We start from the raw sequence: 25,725 nt of genomic DNA on the forward strand, positions 1-25,725 counted from the left end.
TTAGAAACACCATACTTATAAACCTATTTTTTAAAATAGAAACTTTCTGCCTAAGATCTGTATTTTAGGTCTCCTGTCTTCACAACTCAATACTAGCAGAGGCACATGTTTGAATGGAAGCTGCAGTGATCTTCTACATTATGTCAATGGCATTGATAAAGAAAAAGCAAACTTTACTCCTGCAGAATAAAAGCAGCCCCTGAAAACAGTGGAAAAACTGCTAATAAATTTTCTTCTTACCAGCTTCCTTCACTAAATCCAAACTCAGGCAAGCAAAAAGTTTTATGTATTTTTTAATCTACCGAGAAAACTGAAGCACTGAAAAATACTGGTTTTGCCAGCCAAAAGTGGATTAATGACATTTATAAACAGCTTAATTATCAGATCTGTCATTTAAATTACTAACTAGTGATGTCTACACCATGACTGATCCTACCTGTTGTTTTCTGGCACTCTCTGCACAGAGACCCAAGGCTGAATCGCTATGACTATCCAGACAAACCAAACTCTCCCACTGCTGGGCTTGTTCTGTATACACAAACCCCTTGCTACAGATAGCAATTGCACAGGACACGTCTCCCACTCTAAACGGAAGCAGTGTGTACTTCAATTGCACAAGTCTTCGAGTGAATAAAACCAAACATTGTCAGGTTACAAAGTCCAGTAACTCCTAAATGATGATGAACCTATTTCCTATTCACATAGAAAATGTGAAGGGATGGTATAATAGAGCTTGACTAAATATTTAAGTCAAGAAGGTTAAATCCTGATTCAGTTTATACTGCATGTGCTTACAGGTAGAAGCCTCTATCCAGCCACTCGCACAACTTGTGTTTTTATTCAAACATTAGCTCCACTGTTAATTTATTCTTGTTAAGCAAAATGACTTTCAGCAATGCAAGTGATTTAAATGTACACTTGCGAGGCAAACGTAAGCTTGAAATGATGTACAGATTTTGACATTTATACCAGTATATATTTTTGAACATAATATTACAGAAGCATTACTAATTTTGAGTCACTTCCAAATGAGAAAAAGAAGTTCAACAAGAACAATGAAATGCAGAGCAAAAGTGATTTACCTCTCTCTGCTTCAGCTACTGTTGCAATCCCTCTTGATTCACAGTCTGAAAACCTGATAATTTTTGTAGCTTTTTAATAACTTAAGGTACACCCACTGCATCTAGAATAGCTGCCAAAAATGTGCCTTAATATCACATGCATCTTAGCACACCTTTAAGGACAAAGATAATTTTAACCCTACTTGGAAAAGTGTTTTAGCTTCCAAGAGCTTTAGTGAAACATTACATGAGAGACAAAGAACCTCGGGGAGGGCACATGCAGCTACTCAACAAATGTGTTTTCACCAGAAATAAGCTCCAAGAAGCGCAGCTGTTCTCCCTGCACTGCATCTGTAACTTCTGAGAGATACAGGTTCAGAAAGATGCCCTACTCCTCCAGTGCCCCCAACCCCAGCAACTTAAGAGTATGACCCTAAAAACTTATTGAAGTAGGGAAAGGTCTACCCAATTTCATGGGTGTAAAAGCACATAAAAACCAGTGCACTAGCTTCCAAAACTAGTCACACACCTAAGCTTAGAAAATAACTGCAAGTGATATCCATTTATGCCAAGCTGGAATTTGCCAACATGTAAGAGGCACAAATTATGACTACCTAAAAATACATGTTTTATGAAGGAAATAGCAAGTGACCCTGAATTTTAGCAGCTCTACTAAGATACTGCTATAATGAAATAGGCAAGAGAAGCAAACTCATTAATTTTATTGCTTTTTCAGTACTTCTGTACAGTTCAAAGTACACCACAGAGCCACCAAGCACACAGCAGTACGTGCTAGGGAAGCTCATGAGCATCCAGCACCTGCATACATATAAAAAGTAGATTAAATGAACACAGAGGTAAATGAAATAAAGTTGGTATTCCCTCAACGGCTAAGAAATGCCGCTGGAGAGAAAGGGAGGGAGGAAGAGGCAGAAGATTCAGTCACTGTATGGAGCACTAGTGGGTAAGTGCCAGAATTTGCACCCAACAACCTCATGTTCTGACCAGTGATTCAAGGTTTTTCATTAGGGATTGGATAATTGTTTATGCAGTCTGTATGCAAGCACAGATGAACTAAACCACCACAATTCCTCTCATTTAGAGAAAAATAAAAAAATATCTTCCTTGCCTTAATACAAGTTGGGAATAAAACACACACACACACACACTTTTTAGTGCCCCAAACACCATAGCTTAACTGATCATCAGAAGCCCAGGAATCTCAGCACACTGTCCTTATAGTCAAAAATCAATGACTAGTAACTGACACCGTAGTATTTTCCGTATCTTGTTATAGGAAAGGCATCATGGAGAGATCAGTGTTTGCCCTCCCAAGCACTATTACTCGGGTACCTTACTTGGTACTTCTGAGTTACAAATTCCTAAAAAATTGCAAAGGAAAAAAAAGTTGCACCTCCTAACACTATCACATTACATCACTTTTTGCCCGCCCCTTCTCTTCCCCATCAGAGAAGGGACTAACACATCCAAGATAGAGCTGATCAGGAACTGTCAGTTTTAATCAGAGTACTGTAGCTGTCAGTTGTCAGTGGCCCTTGGATATTTTGTTTCCTGAATATGTGAAATGCTGTTAATCTTAAATTTGGTCAGCATTTCTGCCTGCTAGATGGAAATAACAAGACTATTATAAATGTTTTAACATTAGTATAGCTGTAGCAGTATTTGAGTTCTAGTAACTTAAACACATGCAATGACCACTCTTTATGAGCCACACTGGTGCATTAGAAACAATTTTTTCCTTATTGCATAGTTTGTTTCCTAACTTACACAGTCAGCAGTTATTAATCGTGTTGCAATTCTATACTAATTATTATTTAGCACTGACAGTATGCCTGGAACTGCACAAAACTAGTCCCTGCCCCAAAGTGCTTCAGCAGCCCCGATTCAGTGTCCCATAACCAACATTTCATACACCAACCTGCCCAATTACTAAAGCCTGGATAGTAGTGTAACTTGGTCAGCTGATGTCACATCAAATTATTTAACTTGTGCCACACTGCAGTGGGTCTAGCTGGGATAAAGTTTACAAGCACAAGCCTGTTAGAAAAAAATACCCAACACTAAAGGCAATGTAAAAATGAGAACCCAGTATCTAATGGAAAAAAAAATAAATCCTGTCAGTCTCACGTTTTCAGATGAAAATTCTCCCTGAAGAGGTATACAGCAAGAGCACACAGTGGTTTGTAAACTTCCCAAACTGCACACCTGGTAGCAAAACTGTGCTAAAGCAACTATATATGCCTGGTTAAATGCAAAACATCCAAGGTCATCACTACCACAGAGTCACAAATCATGAAATAAAGAAGTGGTGGGCAGAAAGAAGTGAAAATGGCAAATCAACAACAGGGCAAGACCCCCCTTTCAGGTCTGTACTGCTCTGTTGGCGCACTCTCCCAAAGGATCACTTCTCTGCAACAAGAATATGCAGAGAGAGCAGATCATCAAATCGTAGGACAGCCACATGAATCAAAGTTAACCTTCGGGTAGGTTTAGTTCAAGCCCTGCAGGCTTCACACAGACAAATGTCCTGTTGCCTCTGTCAGTTCACCCACTCTTGTTGTTTTCCATGTTGTCGAGAACACAGGGCTCACGTTCTAAGATAATAATGACATGTTTCTAATACAAATAAAGAAAATGGGAAGCTATGAAACAAATAATTAACTGCGTTCTGTTATTTACATAATTATTGGCAGAAGCCTGAACAAGGAGTAAAATGGATTACTGCAGTTTTGGTTCAATGCAGCCTTAAAATAAAAAAACATCGTCACATGCCAAGGCTGAAAGGATTTTCATTCCAGCATGTGGTTCTCTCGTTCTGCCAGACAAGCTCCAAGCTGCTACTGCAGCTCTTCTCCATATAAACCCTGATCTTTTCCCTCTGCTGTTCTGTTCAGCCACTGCAGTTGCTGGCCACCAGCAGAAGCACAGGAAAGGTATTAAAAAAAAAAAAAGCCTGTAGAAGATAATATTGTTCACCAACAACATAACCCTGGTATGTTCATATTGCTGAAGCCTGAATTTAGGTCTGGCAAGGCATAAAGCTGACTTTTTCTTCTGTATTTCTCTCCCTTTTCTTCCGCTAAAATTGCTCTATGATTTCAGTTGTGGTAGAAGATCAACAGTTCTGGAGAAGGATGATTGATATTTATTCCCTCAAAAACAGAAGTACAGGATAGGTGGGAGCAGCTACATTGCTCTCACAACATGCGTCATTGCTGTCTAGAAGGATCAGCCTGACTGAAGAACTCAATGCCTTACTCTGTCATTTTGTATTTTGAGAGATAACATGGTGATTCCCAGCCATGTCTTGTGTGGAGGCTTTCATGAAACACAGCATCATGAAGCATGGAAAGAGATCAACAGAGGGTCATGAACAGCTCATTCAAGAGCCACTCCTGACTGGCTACAGGTCCAAAGGAATGACCTCAAAAGGGAAGGATTCTATGTCCCTTCAGTCATCCCGGATCCTTTACATTCTCACTTTCCTGATTATTTATACTGTTGTAAAACCAGAAGCACAGAAATTACTGTTCACTCCCTTTCACTTCCTTGCCCTGCAACCCTACAGAAATAGCTGGGTTACATAAAACAGAAACACCCAGAAAATAATAATGAAAACAGATGTGTCAAAAAAAAGAAAAAACGTCTATGAGATGCCTACTGTGCGTGCCAATTCTAAGTAAAGTATTCGTCCAGTCTGTGAATAGCACAGTGATCTATTTTAATAGTACCAAACTCAAAGGGAGGTTCTAGTAGTTAAAGAGCTCAGAACTAAGAGGTTGGGGGTTTGTTGGTTTTTTTTTTTTTTTAATTTTGCCTGTACCTGTCTTTGATTTGCTTCTTGACTTTCATCCCAAGAATTTCAGACCACCAAAAATATAATTTTCAAGAGAGGTCCATGTCAAGCTCTGTACCCAAGCTTCTCTGGAAACCACCAGGAGTTGTTCACCTCATTTACACCTCTCTGGGCTCCAAGCCCAAGCTCATTTTGCTCAACTCCCCTTAACTTCTATGGCCCCTTAGCGACTTCACAGATCTTTTGTAGAATTCATATCGAACATACCTTATTTTTTCCCTAGAACACTCATCACCCTACATCCATAGTGCCAATTTCCAGAAAACTCTCTCAAGCAGCAGAAAAGCATCATCCTCCATCATCCATTTCCAACAGACATCTTCAAGCTTTCTCCTGTGAGAAACGTGCTCATCACGTTTGGTAGATGCTGCCTGTAAACACTTGTTGAAAGCTACCGTTGTCTTCCCTCAAATCCATTCTCACGCTTTGGCTATGCTGCCTACCAAATTCATATCTGCTAATCTCCTAGGGCCCCTTGCACTAAGCAATGCTGCCTCTTGTCTCCTTCAGCCTCTCCCATCCATGGCCTACAGCTCTCTGATATCTCTTGATATACACGGATTATAAGTACCTTGGGTACACCATCTGATTCAATAGAAGCTGCACAATGATGCCCTGGTCTGTTATACACATAAAGCAATGATGATGCAAACAAGCAACTCAGCAAGAGTTCTGATCTCTGAATTTCCTCATTTCCATCTGTAAAATACAATTGTGGTTTCCCATTGAATCTCCTGAATAGGTACCATGAGCGTTTGTTAACAGTTATAAGGAACTTCAAGACCTTTACAAACCTTATTTGATTCAGGCGACATGTTATAACAGCTTTTAATCACAAGTTCCTCAGCAGTTGAAAGCCCAAGCAAGACCTATGGGATTTCATATTAGGGGAAAAGTCACCAGCTTTTAACAACTTCTGTTGAACTTAGTAGCCCACCATGCTACCTAATCAGCAGCTTATTTCCTTCTGATGTACAGTCTACCAGAAGCAATAAAGAATAAATGTATAATAAATAGGAACAACTGAAAACAAGTGGACTGATGGGATTTAACTCTATTACAGCTTGGCATGGTATTTGAAAAGTCCTGAAGAAATTATTACAGAATTCCCACACTTTTGACCAGAGCAGCTTTTCCACACAGCTTCTGGTATTGACAGTCTCAGAGATCAAGGGACTGGTACAATCATCACATTATTCTTAAGAACACACTCAATATTTATGAGGATCTTGACTTCATGGGCTACATTCTCTGACTGTGACAACTTGGATGCTTTGGGATAAAATTAATCAACATGCACGAAAGAGGATCTCAGAGTCAAACAGGAAAATCTGCACATAATAACAAAGATAGTAACTATCTGGCAAACCTACATCACAAGGTAGAAAAATACTATGATTAAACATAATAAGACTTCACTTGAAATGTAAATACTCTGGAACAAATCCTGCCAACTCGCATAAGAACCGTCAAACAGGAAGCAGCTGACTATGCAATAAAGTCCATCACACAGGGAAAACACAACGTTAGAGAACTAGATGCTACTACACACTGTGCTGCAGAGTGCTTTCTATTGCCTACTTTTGAAGTGCGTGAGGTTCTGTTCTTCTAGCTTCTGCTCACAGTGCAGTACTTCTTGAATGTTGAGCAAGTAACAGGTACCTACTGCCCAAGTAAAACATTGTCGTCCTTCTGCAAATTCTCACATGCGTGAGCTAGTGGCACTGCTGGCTCAAGCAGGTTCTGTCAATACTCTTTTCTAATATTTTCCAACATTACCCTCCTTCCACAGCTGAGTCCTAGGTTGAGATTAGCTCAACAAGAGACAAAAAATTAAGAGCTTGCACTGCCATTTAATGGTTTTCTCCCTGAAACTGTAAGCACTGAGCACAGTCTCCTTACAGTGGGGATAAGGGGCTCTTTATCCCATTACACATTTGAGATCTCAGACTGCGTGAAGATCATTCAGTAGGAAACATGCTATGAGGTAATACACTACTGCCACAATGTGAACTCACAAGTAAAAGGAAGCAGTTTTGGCTTATAACCTCTTGAATGTCTTTGCACTTGAGAGTTAGTGTTGAACCTTTCCTAACCCTTCAGTTATAGCTTGTCCTATGTAGTTTTAAACTTGACTTTCAACTTTCAATAATCATTTGCATGTATGTATCTTCAAAGAATGGTATTTGATTTGCAACTATGTGTTGTAATGAGAAGCTAATTAACACAAATATGGTTATTAGCAAGTTACAGACATTTACAGGTCAAAAACAGCAGACCAAAGCCTATGGCATACTGTGTCACAGGGATAGAGAACCTCAAGGATGAACTAATACCAACCAAGACTCTGCCACTAACTACATTACCACAGGCAAATCGACAACACTCTACAACTCTGTTTCTCCTTCTGTAGTGGGATAGTAAGATTCGTACACTTTGCTGGGTAGTTCTCCAGCTTAATTAAATCATTACCTTTAAATTAAAAGCACTACAGAAATGCCAGGAAGTAGTATCTGAATTAGAACATGGAGGTGACACCCTAATGAAGCAAGACTATTTTCATTGTCAACAGGAGGCGTAGAAAAAGGTCATCCATGGAATAATTGTGAAACCACATTCCAGGCTTCTGAAGGTAAGATGACTTTTCCCAAAACTTCATTAAGGAAGAAGGTATGCCCTAGCATCACCACATGGCTGAAATGCCATAGTTTCACAGGGAATCTACAATGGTTTCATGACTGCTTGTTTTCTCTTTTCCTTACTCTTTGCTGTCCCCAATAGCAGCAAAATATCACAGCTCTGGAAAGAATGCTTTTTCCACAGGCGACTGTTTTCAGTATGATCAAAGACCCATTAAGAAAATTGCAGAGGATCATTTCCCTTCAAGTCAGTAATGTTCAGCACAGAGTTTTCAATCTTTTCTTTAGAAGAGCAACAGTAGAGGCACTCCTACATTTTCTGTGGGACACCTTCTCCCAAATATCATTATATTTTAACATTCCCCATACACACTAGAAATTTCCAACTGTGCGTAAACATAAGGACATTATTGAAACATCCGCTACTTCTGCGCAGACTTTTTAAAGTATTGGAAGAAACTTAAACCGTAAGAAGCAGGACAGTCCTCAGTGGAGGCCCAGTTTCATCACGTATTCCCAACAGAGCTGCAAGTTAGTGTCAGGTGTGAAGCTGGGTATGTCCTGCATCTCAGAAACTGCACTCAAGTTCTGTCAGGGAACGTCCCAGGTACCAAACAGCACATCCCATCCTAAACTCATTTAGTCCATACTGGGGAGTCATTAAACCAAAACTAGGGAAACAGGCAGCTACTTCCTTGTTTGTTGCACCTGCAAAAAGATTACCCAAGAACAACTCATTATACAGAGTGTCTTTGTATCCAGACTGTAAACATCAAGAAACACCACACTTGCTGTTTATTTTTTAGCAATGCAAAAGCATTTGCTTTTTACTTTTAGGAGCAAGATGTGCTGCTATAGGAGAGGTCAGCCTAGTTCTTTCTACTGTGTAAGTTCTCCTTGCGTTGACTGGATGGATATTGTCTAGCTTCTGTGTGGTTATGTTAGAAAACTGTGGAAGGTACCCAGGGAATTACACTGGCAACAAAAAACTCCATATATGATCTTTTTTCTAGTTACTAAATATATACCTGCATATACTTATTATATATATATACACACACACACTAAATATATACTTGCTTTTTATATACTTGTATTTGTGATCAGGAAGACCAAAACGATAGCAACTAAGTTTTCAAGTAAGAAAGAAGATGTACTTGTAGTATTGTGCCCATACAACTGGATTCTCTGTTTCCTTATGTCCGTCTGTCAGCTGCCTACTATATTAATCACTTTGAGTCCACTGACCTGCTTTTGACTAAATTTGACAGCAGGAAGAATTCCCAAAGCTCCCAACACTTTCATTTAAAAAAATGGTTGGGTAGAGGAGGGACTCTTGTAAGACAAGAAGAGCAAGGTTAATGACAAAGGTCAACTCCTATTTGACGTCACAGAACCGACAGGAGGGGATCACCCTAGAGACACAAATTCTCAGGAACCAGTTTCCATTGGTCCTGCTGCTCTTCTAACACTTGTTTTGAACAGAACTGGAACCAGAAATTAATTCCAGTTCTCACAACAGTTCACCGGCCTTAGGTAAATCATAATTTCTGATGCCACTTCCCCTGCCGTAACATGGCTAGTGTTAAACTCCCTTATTACGTTGCTGCAACAATTCATATTTGAAATGTACTTTGAAGGTCTGAAGAGTTGTATTCACTAATTATTACCTGTCTTGAGACATGAGCTGAATATTCAAAGCGCTAGCTTGATTCATATGCAAGTGCACATCACATAAGCATGTGGTATGCACTAAGACTCAAAATATAAAAGCAAAGATTGCTTTTAGAGAAGACTTCATAATGAAGACAGTTTTGAGCTCAAAACACATCATTTGTATTACTACAAGTCTTCTATTAGACTAGATTTAAATTATTCCTTGTTTTGGATTAGCACTTTATAAAACACCAGTTTGAAAAATAAATATCACTTGACAAAAGACAAAAAGACCATGCAAAATTTGATTCTGTCCCCAAAGGAAAGTCTGATGTCTGAGATCTTAAACCTTTGATATCAAGCTGAATGCTAACAGATAAGTTCCACTGGACAGTCATTGAGCACCATAAAACCAGAGCTTATCCTAGAAACACTGGCAATCACAGCATCGGGACTGGCAACACGACATCACAGCAGGCAGGCATTTTTATCCTCTGTTTGGTCAGGCACTTTCCAGCCTTCCCAGAAATGAGGATGCTTCTCCCTTCCTTTGCCAGAGCATCCCACGCCTTCTGTTCTTGCAGGCAGAAAAATCAGATGACAAAGGTCTTGCTGAGAGTACTAGAGCAAATAGGTGAACAACACCATTGCTATTTTTTTTAAAAAAAAAAAAGGGTGCACGAGGGGGGATAGCTTCCTGAAAAGTAAACTTTCCACGCATTAAAGGAAAACGGTGCTTTGTGGTAAAACTCTCCACTAGAGAGATTCCTATTTGAGGGTGAGGAAGCAACCCAGTTTCCTTCAATAATAACAGATCAACCTTGCATCTTCAAGCATCCTGTAACACACCAGCTACCAGCCAAATACTCAATACTTCTCGATACTGACCTTTACCTTTCCTGAAGGAGCAAGCCCTGTCTAAAAATAATAATAAAAGAGCCACAACAGCGTCAGCTAAGTTTTCATTCTAATCCTCCCCATCTCCCTACCCCAGACAAAACAAAGCCTATCTGGCCAATTTATTCTGACAACAGGGACTAGATTTATGTCCCTTGTGCTCTACTGCTGCCCTACAAACATATATTATTTTAATGTGGTATAAACAAATATCTGATTTGTTTAACACCACATCGAGTCCTAGTGATTATGTATATGCATAGAGCAAAATTTATACATGCACAAACCCCTTTATAAGCTCTGAAGATAGAATTATCGGTATTGCCAAACACAGAATATGTATTATGTTTTAATTACGTGAGACAGTTGAATACCAACAAGCCTACTTCATTTCTAATTAGAAAAAGTTCAGTAATCATCTTCTTCCCTGCTGTTATTGCCTGACAAGAATAAATGAGGAGTCCCCTCTAGGGACTGTACAGTAAACATCTGAACGCACGCTTGTCCCGGAGCCGAGCTTCACACTCGTAGTAACCACCGAGGCACACGGTGCTTTTCACGCAGTACAGCCGGTAAAACACCCCCGTGACGGAGCGCACGATTTTCAAACGTTTCCCTCCAGAAAAGCGCCGCGTTGCGAAGCGCCAGGCGGCCGCCGCGCCCCGCCGGCTCTGCGGCGCGGGGACCCCCGGGGAAGGCCGGAGGGACAGCCCGGTCCTTCAGCCTGGAGGCACCGGCCGAAACAAAGCCACGGTGATCAGCTTCAGGGCGATTGTCACCCGCGGAAGCAGAAGCGATCGCGTTCGCCCGTCGCGCCCCTGCGTGCCCGGCAGCGGCTGCACCTGCCGCCCGCCGCACCGACACCGCTCGGAGATCGATAACGCCGCTCCCGGCAGCCCACACAAGCCCATCAAGTAGCCCCCGCGCTGGCCAGCGCCGCCCGGCACCAGCCCTTTCCGAACCCCCCCGCCAAACACTTCGCCATCGAGCCCAGACAAACAAAGGCCACCTCCTTTTATTTTCCGTAAAATTCGGACAAACTAGAGAACAATACCGGAGGGGCTGCACAATGGGCACCGGGCGCAGCCGGCCACGACACGGCCCTGACGGCTTATTGCAGCCCAGGCACGGCGAACCGGAGCCCCCGGCTCGGTGGGCGAGCCCCGCTGCCCCCCGCCCCGGGACGGCCCCACCGGGCGGGGTGGGCGAGGGGGGTGGGGGGGGGTGGGGGGGGGTGGAGGCGGCCGCACCGTGCGCGGGCAGCGGCTGTCCCCGCGGGGGCAGGGCATGGCTCCCGCCGCAGCGGGCCCGGGGGTGCCCTCACCTGCCACCGTGTACCGGTCCAGGTAGTTGAGCACGTTGCCCACGCTGAGGATGCCGGCGGCCGCCACCCGGGCCCGGCCGAGGCTCGGCGGCTTGTGGCGGGCGGCCGGGCGCTCGGGGTGCTGCTTGCCGGCCGCCGGCGGGTTCATCCTGCCCGACAGGGTCTGCACCTCGCCCTCGGCGGCCCGGCCGCAGCAGCCCCGCTCGCCTTCCTCCTCCTCCTCCTCGTCGCCGGCTCGGAGCCGCCCGCCGCAGCCCGGGCTGCTGCCGGAGGAGCCGTCGCTTTCCAGGCACATCATGAGCCGCGGGAGACAACGGCGGCGCGCAGGAGCCCGCGCGGAGTGACCGCGGTGCGCGCTCAGCGCCGCAGCCCGCGGCCGCCCCAGCCGCCAGCCCGCGGGACCGGCCGCCGCCGCCGCCTCTGACAGCTGCCCCCGGCGGGGCGGGGCGCGGCGCAGGCCCCGCCCCCGCGCCCGCGCGCAGCCGCCCGCGCCCCGCCCCAAGGGCCGCCGCGCGCGCGCCCCGGCGGGGTCCCCCCGGCCCCCTCAGGCTGGGCCGCAGGGACCGGCCCGGCCCCGCCGCGGGCGGGTCCTGCGGGATCGGCGGTGCCGGCAGCGGGGAATGGGCCCCCCTGAGCGAGCTTTGTCCTTCTGCAGCGCGGCGCGGCGGGCTGGGAGCGCGGCGGGGGGGAGAGCGGTGCGGGCAGCTGGGAAAAACACCCCGAACCGGCGCAGGGACTCGAGCGGAACGGGCTTGTGCCCAGCACCAGCTCCGCGTGGGCCATGCAGGCCCACCCTCAGAGCGGGTTTTGAGAACAAATCCGTACAAAAACCATCTCCTTGCCGACTTTCAACCCCCAGAACCATCCGCAGTCCCTAGACAACTGCTGTCGGGAAGGGACGACCTTGGGAGGCAGGGTGAGGGCACGCTGGAATGCGCTGCCGACCTCGCAGCTTCCTGCTCGGCCCCAGACGATTTCCCTATTACACAGAAGTTGCTTCAGGAACAACGTGCACCTTCAAAGGGAGTAAAATTGCTCCAAAGTTCCCCCCAGTGAAAACAGTTTCATCCCACTCCCTGTAAAGTTCCACCTTTGAGCTAAGAACGGCCAAGAGAAATTTCATTTCAAAAGGAGAAGTCTTCAAAGAGATAAAAGTGTTCACAACCAGAGTGGCTCCAGCCTGTCGTACCTGTAGTAAAGCTACAAAAGCGAACTAAAACCAGAAATAAAGCGACTGCTAGAGAGCTAATGTGCACTTGTTGAAGAACAGTACGTTAGGATTTCAGATTTCTCAGTTTGTTGATCTTACCTACGAAACTGTATCATGATGAAAGCCTTTGTCTCTAGGATACACATTTAAACAAATCCCTCGTCACCCACCTCTGAGGAAACCAGAGTTGCTCACAGCACAATGTGGTGTGTGTGTGCTCGACATACCTGGCTTTGTCACACCCTTTCCACAGAGCTCCCACCGATGACGCCGGGGCCGGACTATGCCAGTAATCTGGTGAGAGACCGCACAAGGAACCCCCAGGATGGGGCCGGTGAAAAGGGCACTTTCTGGTGAGTCAGCGTGCGATTCGGTGCTGTTTGAGCAACGCGCTGTTGAGGAAAGGAGCAAGAAGCGTTTCTGATGACACACGACACTCCCAAATAGTGGTGATGTTTTTATGTTGAGAATAGGTCTGCACAGATGTTCCAGAGCTAGTTTCGGTAACAGAAGCAACATGGCTGGATTAACACAGGATAATGTTCTGGTTGGCTTGTCAAAGTCTAGGGAATTATATTTTTACTCCTTAGCAGCATCTGCAGTTCCGTTGGAACTGACTGGTAAGGATAACCTTTAACCAACAAAACTGCTTCTTCACATTCCCACTAATTTCAGAATTCAAATGGTGTACACAATGTGGTCGAGTGACAGTGCTCACCCAGAACATTACGTAGCCCAAAAAGAAAAAAAAAAAAACAGGGTAGAATTGAAAAGAAAAAAAAAAGGGGGGGGGGGGGGCAAAAAGAGGGGAAAAAAGAGAAAGGGGTGGAAGAGAAAAAGAGAAAAAAGAAAATGAAATGGCTTCACAAAGGCCACACAGCTTGCCCAGTAGTGGAGGCAAAACTCGTGCTTCCTTTAAATTAGAGATATCAGGCACTAAACACAGCTGAACTACAGGTTCAAGGAGTTCCACAGAGACCAGATGAAGTATCCAGAAGCCCTCAAATGTGTATGGTCTGCTCCAAAGTCTCATTCCACTCTTTTTTTACTGCTTGGGCTACCCCTGGGCTTTGCACACAGAAAACAGTGTTCAGAAGATGTTAATGAGATTAAAAGGTAAGGCAAAATTACAGACCTTAGTCTTGTGGATCAGATGGTTCCCCTGAAAGCAACTAAGCACAGTTTCCTTAAGAAACTGAAGTTTAATTTCATTTCTTTCTTTTCATTTGTAACCAATCCCAAGCACACAAACACAGCTGACACTGAAGCCGAGGTAGCTTACTGCACATTAAAATAACTGCCTAAAAAGGCTGGCGAGTGACTTCTCCAATCCCTTCAATCCAGCAAATCCCCAAGAGAAACCAGCCCAAATGCCAGCTCACTATTAAAGGTCAACTTGTATGCTCCAAAGTTCGGGCAGGCCATCAAACACGGAGCAATGCAGGACCAAGCTGAAGGGGCTTGCGAGAGCATCCTTTTATTTCTGACACAGAGAGGAGTTTCAGCTCAGAGACATCTACAGGCATAGCACAAAGAGGCACCGGACAGGCGGTTAGTTACATGGACATGCAGGGTCTTACAGCCAGCCTTAACACCTTCAGCTGTACGTGGAAACTCACAGACAAACAGAACATATGCCAGTGCCTCCATGTCATGAGATCTATGTAAAGGAAAAGCAGAGGGAACTGGAAAAAATGCAATGGAATTGGCTTTACTGACAGGATGATTCATATGACTGAACTGCTAAAATCACTGGTTACTACCTCTTAAGAGGAACAGAGTACATTCTAGCTTAGAGACATTGCTGGGTTTTGCTGTTACAGGTTGTTGAGAGGCAATTTGATTACAGTGTGCAAGTTCCATCATGGGGAGAAAAATGCCAGTTCTAAGAGCTCTAATCAAGTGGGAAAAAGCATAGCAAGAACCAGAACAATGGCTGAGAGCTGGAGTTAGAAAAATCCTAATGAATCATCTAGTTCACATTTGTTACAGAGTGATTATCCTCTGGAACAAAATGCTAAAGAAGGGGTGTATTCTCTGTTCCTTTATGTCCTTGGATCCAGGTTGATTGCCTTTCTAGAAAGTGCCTTACTGAACTCAAACACAAGCTATTGCGCTCCACGCAGAGAGAACTGGCTGTAGTATGATGATACAGGAGGTCAGACTAGATGGGTTAAAGTCCCAACCCTAAAGATCCGAGTTCTTACTCTGCTTACCAAGCACACAACATTTTCTGCACCCACTTCAGTCACTAGACTGATCTGAGCATAGCCCCTAAGAAAGCACATTACACCAACCGAATCTTGAAATTGTGATTGCAAAACAGTAGTGTTCTCGTGGCCCTGCTGATAAAAATGGACAGCATCATTCTAGATACTGGTGGTAATGTGTTCTCTCTAAAAGCTAGGAAGTTCCCTCACACTGAGAACACTACCAAGAGGTGTGTAGATACAATTAAAAGCAAGTTTGAACTTAGCTAGCTCATCCTTCTGCTTCTTTCTGTATTATGCATGTCATCTCTGCTCCAGAATGAGCTCTGGCCAGTTTCTGTAGATTCCAGCTAACAGATATTAGCTAGGGATAAGAGAATCAGCAGCCTTTCCACAGAGAAGTAACATAGCCCTGGGCACATCTCTAAAAGCGCCTCAGCCCATACCCCATCACTGTCTTGACCCAGTGGCCTCAAACACAGCTATGCTGTCCGGATGAGACCAAGTGAAACCATGCACAAGTCCTTACCCATGCTCTGCTGAAAGGTACTTGCAGTCATCTTGCAGAGTGTCCAACGAGGAAAAGAACAAATTCACTTGTTAGTAGCCCTGCTCTCTCCCAATGCAGTCAACAGAGCTTATCCCTTCAGGGATTATTGTCTTCCTTTCATTATTTTGTTAGTAACCTAAAAGCTTGAAAATGTTTATTTTATTTTATCCTAGTCTGCACTTATTGATTTTTCTCTATCTCCAGAGTTCTAGAGGTGGTCGGTATGAGCAAAAGCACTTCTGTTTGACAACAGCTATAACTTATCTTTGAGAAAACAAAACCAGATTTGCCGGCGCACCAATATTAACTATGGTGACGTAGTCCAGTAGCTGGTCCGTGGGCTAGATCTGGCCTATGGGAAGTTTGTGACCAGCCTGCCACCTTCTCTCCCAAGGGGCGATGGCTGATCCTCTGGTGCTAGGTGCCAGCAACTGCCTTCTCCCTCACCTCCTTCCCTCTTACCAGCTCTTTCTGTGAGGGAAAGGGAAGAGGGGACTGTTTGCAGAGGGGAATGGTGGGTTGGACTAGCCATGGAAGGCAAAACCCAGACCTGAGCCCCGTTGATAACCAGGTTGGACCTTACCTAAAATCTAAGCAGTTTCTAGAGCCTGAGGAACTAGACCATCAGGAGGGCATCATATTGCTGTTCTGGAAATAATCAAAATTAAAAGAAAATGCCTTTCCTTCTCTAGGCCAGCTAATTTAGAATCCAGATTCCTTCTTCAATTAATAAAAATATTGGAAAAAAATCACTTTTTATACTTCAAAAAGTCACAGTAATCTAATACACAACTGTCAACGGACTAGAGTCTCCCTGAAGTAACGCTTTGCCAAAATGTACACCAGTCTAGCCACAACTGTTATCAGGAGCAGTAACTGCTACAATAGTCTAACATGTTAGACTGTAAATAATTATGACTCAAAATGGCTTTTGCCCTTTTCCCATGTTTTGCTTAATCTGGTTCAAAATCAGGACTCAAACATGGGAGGGGGACACACACTCACCGAGTCTCTCACTTAAGAAAAATAAAGCTATCAGAACACCAAGCTACAGGATCAAAAACCTCAGATTTTAGGTTATTCAGACATAAGCCTTAACCTGACCAAATATTATGAAAGGTCATATCATCAGATGGTCATCAAGGCTGCAAGAGCAAGACACAGGACAATGACAGAACTCTCTCTAGCCCTACCCATTCTTGGACTTCAAACAGATTGCAGCTCTGCAAGAAGAAGAACCACAACCCTGCAATTACACACGTACGTTCCCATTATGCCCACTGTATCTCCTGGCTTCTTTTTTCTTCAGAAACTGCTTAGCTGAATAATCCTGTTACTAACAACCGGTATTATGCAGCAGCATTTACAAGCTCAGAGGTTCCTTGTGTGAGATGCTGTACCAGGGAGACCTGCTGGGCATCAAGCAGGGCTTCCAAACCAGCTGGTGGGGGATACACATAAGCATATACCTCCATGTTTTCCAGCAGTCACTCTCTCTACCTTAAACTACCTAGAGAGACCAGCCTCTTAATTTAGCTATTTAAGGTGTGTGCTCAACACTCAGTGATGTGAATAACCCCCTGGTTATCATCCTTTTCCCCTCCACACTCATGTATGACATGTCTCACGAGGAGAGCTTTGGGCACTGGTGTGCTGAAACCTCTTTGTATGCGCAGAGCAACAGGGCCAGACCATGACGCCTTCAGAACAATTTCATTAGGCAGAGAAAGTATGAACAGTGCCCCAAGATGCACAGAAGTTTTAAAAGCTCTCAGAAGGCAAATTAGGCTTAATCTCAATGTTGAAAGTGTAGCAGTGTTTTAAGTCCCTGGATTCAACAGGAACATGATGGAGGCAGAGGCAGCGCATCAAAGGAAAAACCCGTGAACAGAAGCTGGCATCCCAAGGCCCAGTTCCCTTCTGACCCTCACGCTGTAGCACTTGAATTGATAAATTGGGTGCAGAAGCAGCTGTATTTCCATGAAAACATTTAGCTTTTGAAACAATACAAGCAGCTGCTCTCACCCTCCCCTACAATCCTACATAAGTGCCTGAATATTTGTTTGTGAATTTTTCAGTTACAACATTTGTATAGCGTTTCAACCTGACTGGCATATAACAACTTGTACCAACCCAAACTTAAAAAAACCCCGCCAAAACACCCCTCCAAACAACCCCAAAACACCCAACCCTCCCCACACCCAACAAGAACAAACACACGCAGACCCCAAACCAAAAGTCTGCAGGCATAGCAGACTGCTCAGAATCCCAGTATCCAGAGGCCGTTGGTACAGCAGCAAACACCACCTTTGCTGCCTTTCGCAATTTCTTAGTGAATGGGCCTTTGATGTTCAGGACTGTTGAACGTAGTGATCCATCTCCAAAAAATACTGACCTTCATTATACTCAGAGGAGTCTCAATGCTCCAAATAAACGGAGTTTGTGGTCTCACCTCAGGTCCCAGCAGGGACTACAATTACTAGTATGCCACATTTTTGGCAAGTTTCGTCCCATGTTTGAATGAAGGATGTTGATCCTGAACTACTGCCTCCTCCTACTAGAGGAGTCAGATTCTGCAGATGATAACATGCATATTTGCTGTTAGCATCCCACTTCTCAGAACAGAGAAATACTTGAGGTCTGATTAACTAGCATTTAAGAGTCCATTGTGGAATGGATAGTTACAGAAATAGCATTCTTGCACTACCCCAGCATTTTAGGAAGGGACTGCCAGGTCCATGTGGGAGCAGAGGAATCCCAAAACAATAAGGACAGACCCAGCAGTTACCAATTTATAAACAGCTTCCTGGCATCTTACAAAAGAGCTCAAGCCATGAGAAGGGGATCCTTACAAAAACAACATTAACAGAAACGGTTCCACTGTTTGTTTTTGCCCACATGAGGACAGATAAAAGATGAGGTCACACAAAGTGGAACAGGCTGAAACTGTGCAGCTCTAACTGCATGGTTTTTTCAGTCAAGTTGACTTAACTCATTTCAAGACCAAATTTCCTCGAGCAACTTTGAAAATTCCAGCTTAATACTAGCAGCTGTAATTAGGGCTGAGCATCCATTGTCCCCAAAATTACAATCCCAGTCTCATAACCTCATGTGATTTATGTTAATACATCATCAGGGTCACTTGAATTTATATTACTCCAAGTGGGCTGAAGCATTTGCAGTTAAAAAAAACATCTATAGCCTCAGCACTTGAAGGGCCAATCTATGCTTTCAGAAGAGGGGTTTATTTTATTTACACTTAGTAATTTTCATGCCTTTCAGCATTCACAGTGAAGCCATTTGGTTTATAATAGGATATTGGGGATGCACTCTTCTGGACTAACAGCAGTTGGACTGAACAACTGCCTACAATTGTATGGGACAGGATTTGACAACTAGATATATAGGATGGAATGAACCAGCTTAGTGGTTCCGCAGTTTCCAGCTCCGAAGTCCACACTGGTGACCGGTCCACTTGATCAAACAGAACATGCAGGGCTTGCTTCACTAGTGGATTGCCCTACACAGCTTGTAAAGAGACCAAAAACATTGGTCAAAGAGCTCTTTGTATATCACAGCAAGTTCTATGCCATGAGCATTAAAGAAAAAAAGAAAATGAAAGGCAAAAATCATTCTTCAAAGCCAAAGCACTCCTCCAAAATTAGGAAGCTGAGCTAGGTTTCTACCCAAGGCAATGGAGGTTGCAGGTAGTAGTGAGATTCTTTGAGGGGATCACAGTTTGAATGTAGTCAAGACCAGGGTATTTGAGAGCAATCTGAAGAAGAACATCCAGATTATTCTGAGATCAGAGGAAGAAGGAGGTTCTCACTCCACTGCCTAAAGTAGCATGGAGTAGAGGCTAGGTAGCTTTGAATTTAAGCTTATCTTTTATGGGATGGAGAGCTAAGGGAGAGAAAAAAAAATTAGTGAAATAGATGCAGAGTAAAGGGACACATGCTGCCAGTTTCAAAGTTAACTGCAACTCTGTAAATTATTAGCAACTACTATTTCTTAGTTCAAGCGATCTTGTGTCCTAATCAAACAAGTTTTAAATTAGGTTTAATTTTAAACACAAAAGGGAACCGATCACATAACTAGATGTTAGTTGTGATTCATGTAGGCATGCTTACACCTGGATCATCCTTCTTGTATGCAAACAGAATATAGCCAGTGAGTAATTAATTGCCTGACCAGTGTATAGTGCTTGGTGTTTTAGCAGGGACTGTTTCACAAAGCCGAAACAATCATGAGTCCCATTAGCAAGAGAAAAGTTAGGGATGATAGCAATCTAGGAAGCCACTCATTTACTGAGAAAGAGGCTATAAAAAACATACTAATACCATTAAAAGGACAAATTTTGATAAATTGGAATCTAGAAATAAATTGATAACGAAGCAAAAGGATGCAGAATATTCTGTAAGCGATATTTTCATTTTGAAGTGTATTTTAACATAAGAGTAGTGTTGACAGTATACTACCTCGTCATTAGATAAGGGGGTAGAGCTGACAACAACAGACTATTCTGCAGTCTGAAGCTACTAAGGCCTAGACACTTTTAAGTCAGAACTTCAAAGACTGTTAAAAGATCAGGATGAGGGCTCTCTGGTCTGCTGACACGAGACATGCTGAAAACTGTTAACACAGAGAACTTCCAGGAGCCTGGAAGGATGCTGAAGTTGTGCCAATATTTTATAAATTAAAATATAGGCCAGCTAGCCAGGCATCAGTCCTGAGTAACATAATGTAAGGGCTGACATGGGACTCGATTAATAGAGAAACAGGGTGATCATATAATTAGTACCAATGAACAAAAATTTATTAAAAGGTAGAACTTGCCAAATTAATTTGGTTTTTATTTTAATGGGATCAGAAGTTTGCTTGCCTGCTGAAAGGTGACAATGTCACTGTAATGGGCTTTTGCACAACACAATTGTGTGACATACTCATTAGGGATCCACAATAGTTCAGACTTACCATGACACGTTAAATGAATTAAACCTGGCTACATAACAAGTCACAAAATGTAATTATAAGTGGGGTTATATTCCTAAGCATATTTCCGAAGGAGTCCTTTGGGAACTTTAGCTCTGTTTTAATACATTGCTAGTGACAAGGAAGAAAGCAATCAACAACCATGTTCCAGTGCTCTATCATTTAGTATAGAAGGACAGCAGAGCTTACTGCTGCATGATCTGGATTGCTTGGCAAGTTGGAATAATATGTTTTAATGTCTAGGAACACAGACCATAGGTCTTACAGGACAAAGGATTTTACTCTGGAAAGCACTCACTTTGGAAAGGCAACTAGGCTGACAGTGAAAAGTCAATTAAACATGAGTTCCCAGTGCAGTGCTGCAGGCAAAAGGGCTACAAACACCACAGGAACCTGGAGTAGGAAGCAAGTGATGTCACCTTTCAATTGTGGTGTCACATCTACTTCTGACACAGCAAGTACAGTTTTGTTGACTACCACTCAAGAAGGCTGTTGATAAATAGAAGAGCACTCAGGAAACAGCTGCAAGAAAGATGAAGGGGCTGGGAATGATGTTTTGTAATAACAGATACAAGAAGCACAAATGGGTTCAGATTTTTAGGCCAAGGGCTGATTTGAACAGGTTTTTGTGCATATACATAGGAAAACTAACTCAATTGTTAGAGTCTCATCCATGTGAGGAAGCTGTAAAAAGGCCCTTACCAGCTAGAGTGTGAAGCTACACAGATACAAGCAACGAACAAGATGCATGTTTATTAACAATGAGTATAATTAGCCAGACCATTTCACCAGCAACTGTAGCAGTTCTACTTTACCAAAAATTATTCAAGTCAAAATTAGGTATTTTCCTAAAACCTGTGTAGTTCAAACAGGAAATAATTTACAGAAGTCTATAGCTATAACATACAGACTACTGGATTAAAGAGCTAGGAACGGGCCCATCTGCTCTGATAATCTGTTTTTAAATATAGTCAAACTCAAATGTATATACACATATGAATATACATGTATATATACATACACACACATAAACATACACACATATATAAGTAAGAATAAAACTTCAGGCAAGCATTTCTGTTTGTTCAAATGCTTTTTTCTTTCTGAGCAAGTGCAAAGAGGGAAAAAAAGAGGCTTTAACTACAGTGTCAGTTGGTGCTACCAAAGAGCCTAAATGACAACTGTTCTTATCACTTGTCTATTTCTATCCTCGTTGCTGCAAAACATAATGAACCACAACTGATACATGGCAAGAGAGCAAGTTTTATAAGCTTTGCTAAATAACAGAGAATTACAAAGTCAGAACAAAGCTAGAGGGCATTGCTTAAGTGCTTAATTCTCAAGAATACAACAGACTTCTTGGGACTGCTGTTTCCAACTAACTCTTTTTAGCAGCTAGTTCTTGTGACATACATACATCAGCATAACTACTGCTCATTTGAGCTGCCAGAGCTGATCTTCTCCAACCTCATCCTGAAATGTAGCCTGCAGCAAGACCGATGTGCAACTCTACTTACATCCAGTCATATAACCCTTCAAGCCAAGGCAAAAGGAACAAGGCAATGTTACGTCTACAAGCGTAGCACTGGAAACTCTGTCACTCTCCTGCTGTTTAGCGCTGTCTGCCTGGACACCTACAACAGAGTCCTACTTTCCTTCAAAGTGCCAGATCCTAGCCACAGCTGAGGTAACGAAGCCTCCAACAGATCAATTCTTGCTACATCCCCGCTTACTAGAAAACTTTGGTTGTAAGACAGAGTCTCTTCTTTGGTTGTAGACAGAGCCTCTTCCTCTCTCTCTTTTTTTTTTTTTAAAAAAAAAAATGGGACGGAGCACTGATCATTCATTGGCAGGCTTCTTCACTGTGAAGAGTGCTGGGCTGCATATTGGAAAAACCCACTCCAGCAGGAAGAATATTGTAAGGTCTCCAAACTGCATCACTTCCTAAAATGACTCAAGCAGCAATATTCACACAGATGTATCCTATGCCTTATTTTACAAATTCCACACATTCACCACACATACCACTGTAAAGAACATTAAAAATAAAACCTTTGCAAGTGAGGTCTGTGTCTTGCAGGAGAGGATCTGCTTGAATACAACTGTAACTCACGTTTTCCTGCCATTCATAGGCTACACAAACTGCCATCAGCAGTTCCTTTAATTGAATTAGAGCCTGGTTGTAGAGTCAGGAAATGTGTTTTCTACTCTGAGGGGAATGTAAAGGGAGAGCCTGGCACATGTTCTTGCAGAATACATACATTCAACACTGATTCACAGGCAGATCTGAAATCGTTGTAGCAAGATGTGTATTGGCCATAAAGTTGCCCAGTTATCCCAAAGAACAGAGGTGAGTGGCATTTGGTAAACACTGATGGAGATAACCAGATGCTGCCTTAATGCTGCTCCTAAAAAAATAGTTCAATTTCCAGCCACCTAGGAAAAAAAAAAATTCTCCTGATGGTACCTGGTGCTTTTAATGTCAACTAGTTCAGTTACATCTGCGCTATCCTCTCCAAAAAACATGGGGCTGGAAAGGCCTTCTAGACCTCCATTTTCTAAAATAAATTTCTTCTCCCCATAGCTCTGATTTGGAGACTCTTTTAAAGCCTCCCTGTTCTGAGGATTATAAATTTTTATCTTGTTTCCAGGCTAAGTTCATTCCTGGACCAGTCATACCCTTTTGCTCTTTGACTAATGCTATCCTTTGGGTTAAATATGTTTCCCTTCCTGTTGTTCATTCCTGTAGTGTATTTATAGATGGAATCTTGCCCCTCATTCTTTCATTCTCTCATAAAATGGGTTCCTAGGATGACTGGGAAATGGATAACCTTTTTCTGCACTTGTTTAAGAGCTAAGAACCTGATGCAAAACTCCAGGTAAGATTTCGTTCCTGCTTTGTACAATGCATTGATGCCCCCTTATAGGTTCCTGATTACTAGAACTGCAATTGTATTTCTCCCATCTGGCAGGTCAGATCCATCCTTTGACTATCCTTACATCTATTCTTCTCCCTCATCTGACTGCGCCTAGATGTTGTGTATAGCAGAAATCCTTGTTGATCTGTAGGTTCATAATCATGCATTTTGTCTTGCTGAGTTTTATCCATTTCAATTCTATTATGTTTTTAAATTCTCCATAAATGTAAACCAATACAAATATTAAATAAGATCACATGTATTGTTAGGAATGTCGTTACTTACTACCCTTATCTCATTTCAATGCTGCCTGTTTTTGTCCCCCTCTTCTCCACCTGTATGGCCCTATTCTCAAAGGACAGATTTGCTCAAACACTTTCTGCTGCTATATTCCAGCTCCTTCACTATGCTGGAGCGGAGAGTCCCATACTCAGGAGAGGTCCTGGTAATATTTGTACAAGAGCTGACAAAGAAATTCCAGACCTTTTCCATATTCAAGCGTGTTGCTTTCCCTAATCAGTTTTCCCTTTGAAACAGAAAATCTGAATCGCAAACCTACATTTGTTTATCCTTTCATTTAATTTAAATAGAATCAATTTATGATCACCCAAGCTAGGATAATGTTTTTCAGCAACTTCTTTATCATATCCTTAACACCTGCAAGAATCATATTTGAAGTCATATCATCTCTTGTTGATTCAGGCACATTTTGATGAGAAAAATCTATTAGATATTATATCCAGGACTATCTAACCTTACATTTAATAGCATTTGCTCTCCAGTCTATTATCTGGGAGGTTTGTCTTCCCATGCTAGTTTCCAGTAATATATGGCTCTTTAATAACACTACAAAGATTTTATGCAGATATGATTCTAATAAAACAGAGAAGCCTTCTAGCACCAACCTGGCAGACCCTTTTATCCATGCTCTGTCCCCTACTGGTTCCTTACAGCCTGTCTCGTCATTAGCACAAGACAGAAAGGGGAGCAGTTGTCATATTTGAAATTTTCTGGATAATGCAGATGGATTTCAGAGAAGTAATTTACACAACATCTGGTTTGCAAGGAGGATTGAGAAGTCTGAAATCGCACCATAAAGTCAACCTTTTATGCTAGAAAAAACAAATAACATGGCGCCTGCCATCACTTCTGTTTACATGAGCATTAGACTGTGCCACAGCCAGACAACAGCTAGAAGATAATAGCTGTGAAAGCTTATTTTATTATCACTGTTGATCCCATCCGCAAAACATTTTCTACCATTATGAAAAATAGGCTCAGTGATACCCTTGAATCTGAATCTTCAGTTTTTGCTTATAGAAGCAAAACCAAGACGTTGGAAATTTTACTGTTGAAAAAAGCTGCCAGATCTTTCTCTCTGAAGAAACCACAACTTGTTGAACTGCGAAGTCCTTCACAATATACAAGCCACAGCACTTTTATCACCACAAAGTAGCTGGCCCCTGATACCACATGAATGTGCTGTGGGTTCTCTTTTCCATATAAATATTTTTAGCATTTGGGTTTTCCTTGATTTTTGATGGACTGAACTCCCTGAGGAGTGGGTGGTGAAACACAATGAACTTCCTCACATCTGAGCACCATGGGAATAGCCCTGCTCTCTTCCACATCCAGCCCATGGAGAACTGTGCCATAAAAACAACATAATTGACTTCTTAAAAGGCAGCTTTTCTTCCTAGCATTTGGAAACATCCTTGCTACCATCTAAACATGGTAGAGTTGATTTACAGCTTGTTTGGATCATACAGGTAGGAGCTGATTTGCTTTTGTAAGTTATCACTGAGAGGGTGAGAAAAACTCGTTTTATGGGAGGCAAAACCCGAGCTGACTCCAGGCCATAAGAATGCCCTGCTCCATCTAACCAGCTCACCGGAGAGGTGTGGTTTTGGCACAGGATCAGGAAAAATTACACCAGATAAATAAATGCAGTTCTGACAGACCCCTGCTGCTGTCCCTGGACAAGCCACTTCTTTTCTTCCTCCATTCAGTAGTCACCGAGTAAAAGTAGAGTCTCCCTGAAGAGATAAGAAAGTATAACCACTTTGGTGGAAACATGGTAAAAAATGAGGCTAGCCAAATAAGTGCAAGCCTTTGCACAGATGAACTCACAGAAGGCTCACTTGTTCACAGTCAACTTTAAAAAAAAAAAAAGTGGTGTGCCCTGCAAGGCCCATACAAATATCTATGGGTTATACCTGTACAACTTTCTCATGCTGACAATCTCCAGCTTATCTATGAGCATTTTCAAGGGGAACTCAATGTCTGTCATCATCTTTGAAGTGATGCAGAAATACTCAAACATCCAGACAGTCCAAATAAGATTCTAGGTGAGCAGTGAGTTAACTCTCTGCTGAACTCTAATTAGTCTGA

The 25,725-nt window shown here is 42.8% G+C and overlaps 1 protein-coding gene across 2 annotated transcripts in view; it reads right to left on the bottom strand.

Moving 5' to 3' along the window:
- LOC141932146 (sphingosine-1-phosphate transporter SPNS2-like) overlaps positions 1-11,838 on the bottom strand; it is a 139,566-nt gene extending 127,728 nt beyond the window's left edge. For both annotated transcript variants that reach the window (XM_074845285.1, XM_074845283.1), the window contains exon 1: positions 11,455-11,838. In XM_074845285.1, the coding sequence (XP_074701386.1) occupies positions 11,455-11,752 (298 nt within the window). In that variant the 5' untranslated portion in view covers positions 11,753-11,838. The remainder of the gene's footprint in view (positions 1-11,454) is intronic.
- Positions 11,839-25,725: the final 13,887 nt, after the last annotated feature.

Source organism: Strix aluco, chromosome 19, assembly GCF_031877795.1.
Source record: "Strix aluco isolate bStrAlu1 chromosome 19, bStrAlu1.hap1, whole genome shotgun sequence".
Lineage (NCBI taxonomy): Eukaryota > Metazoa > Chordata > Aves > Strigiformes > Strigidae > Strix > Strix aluco.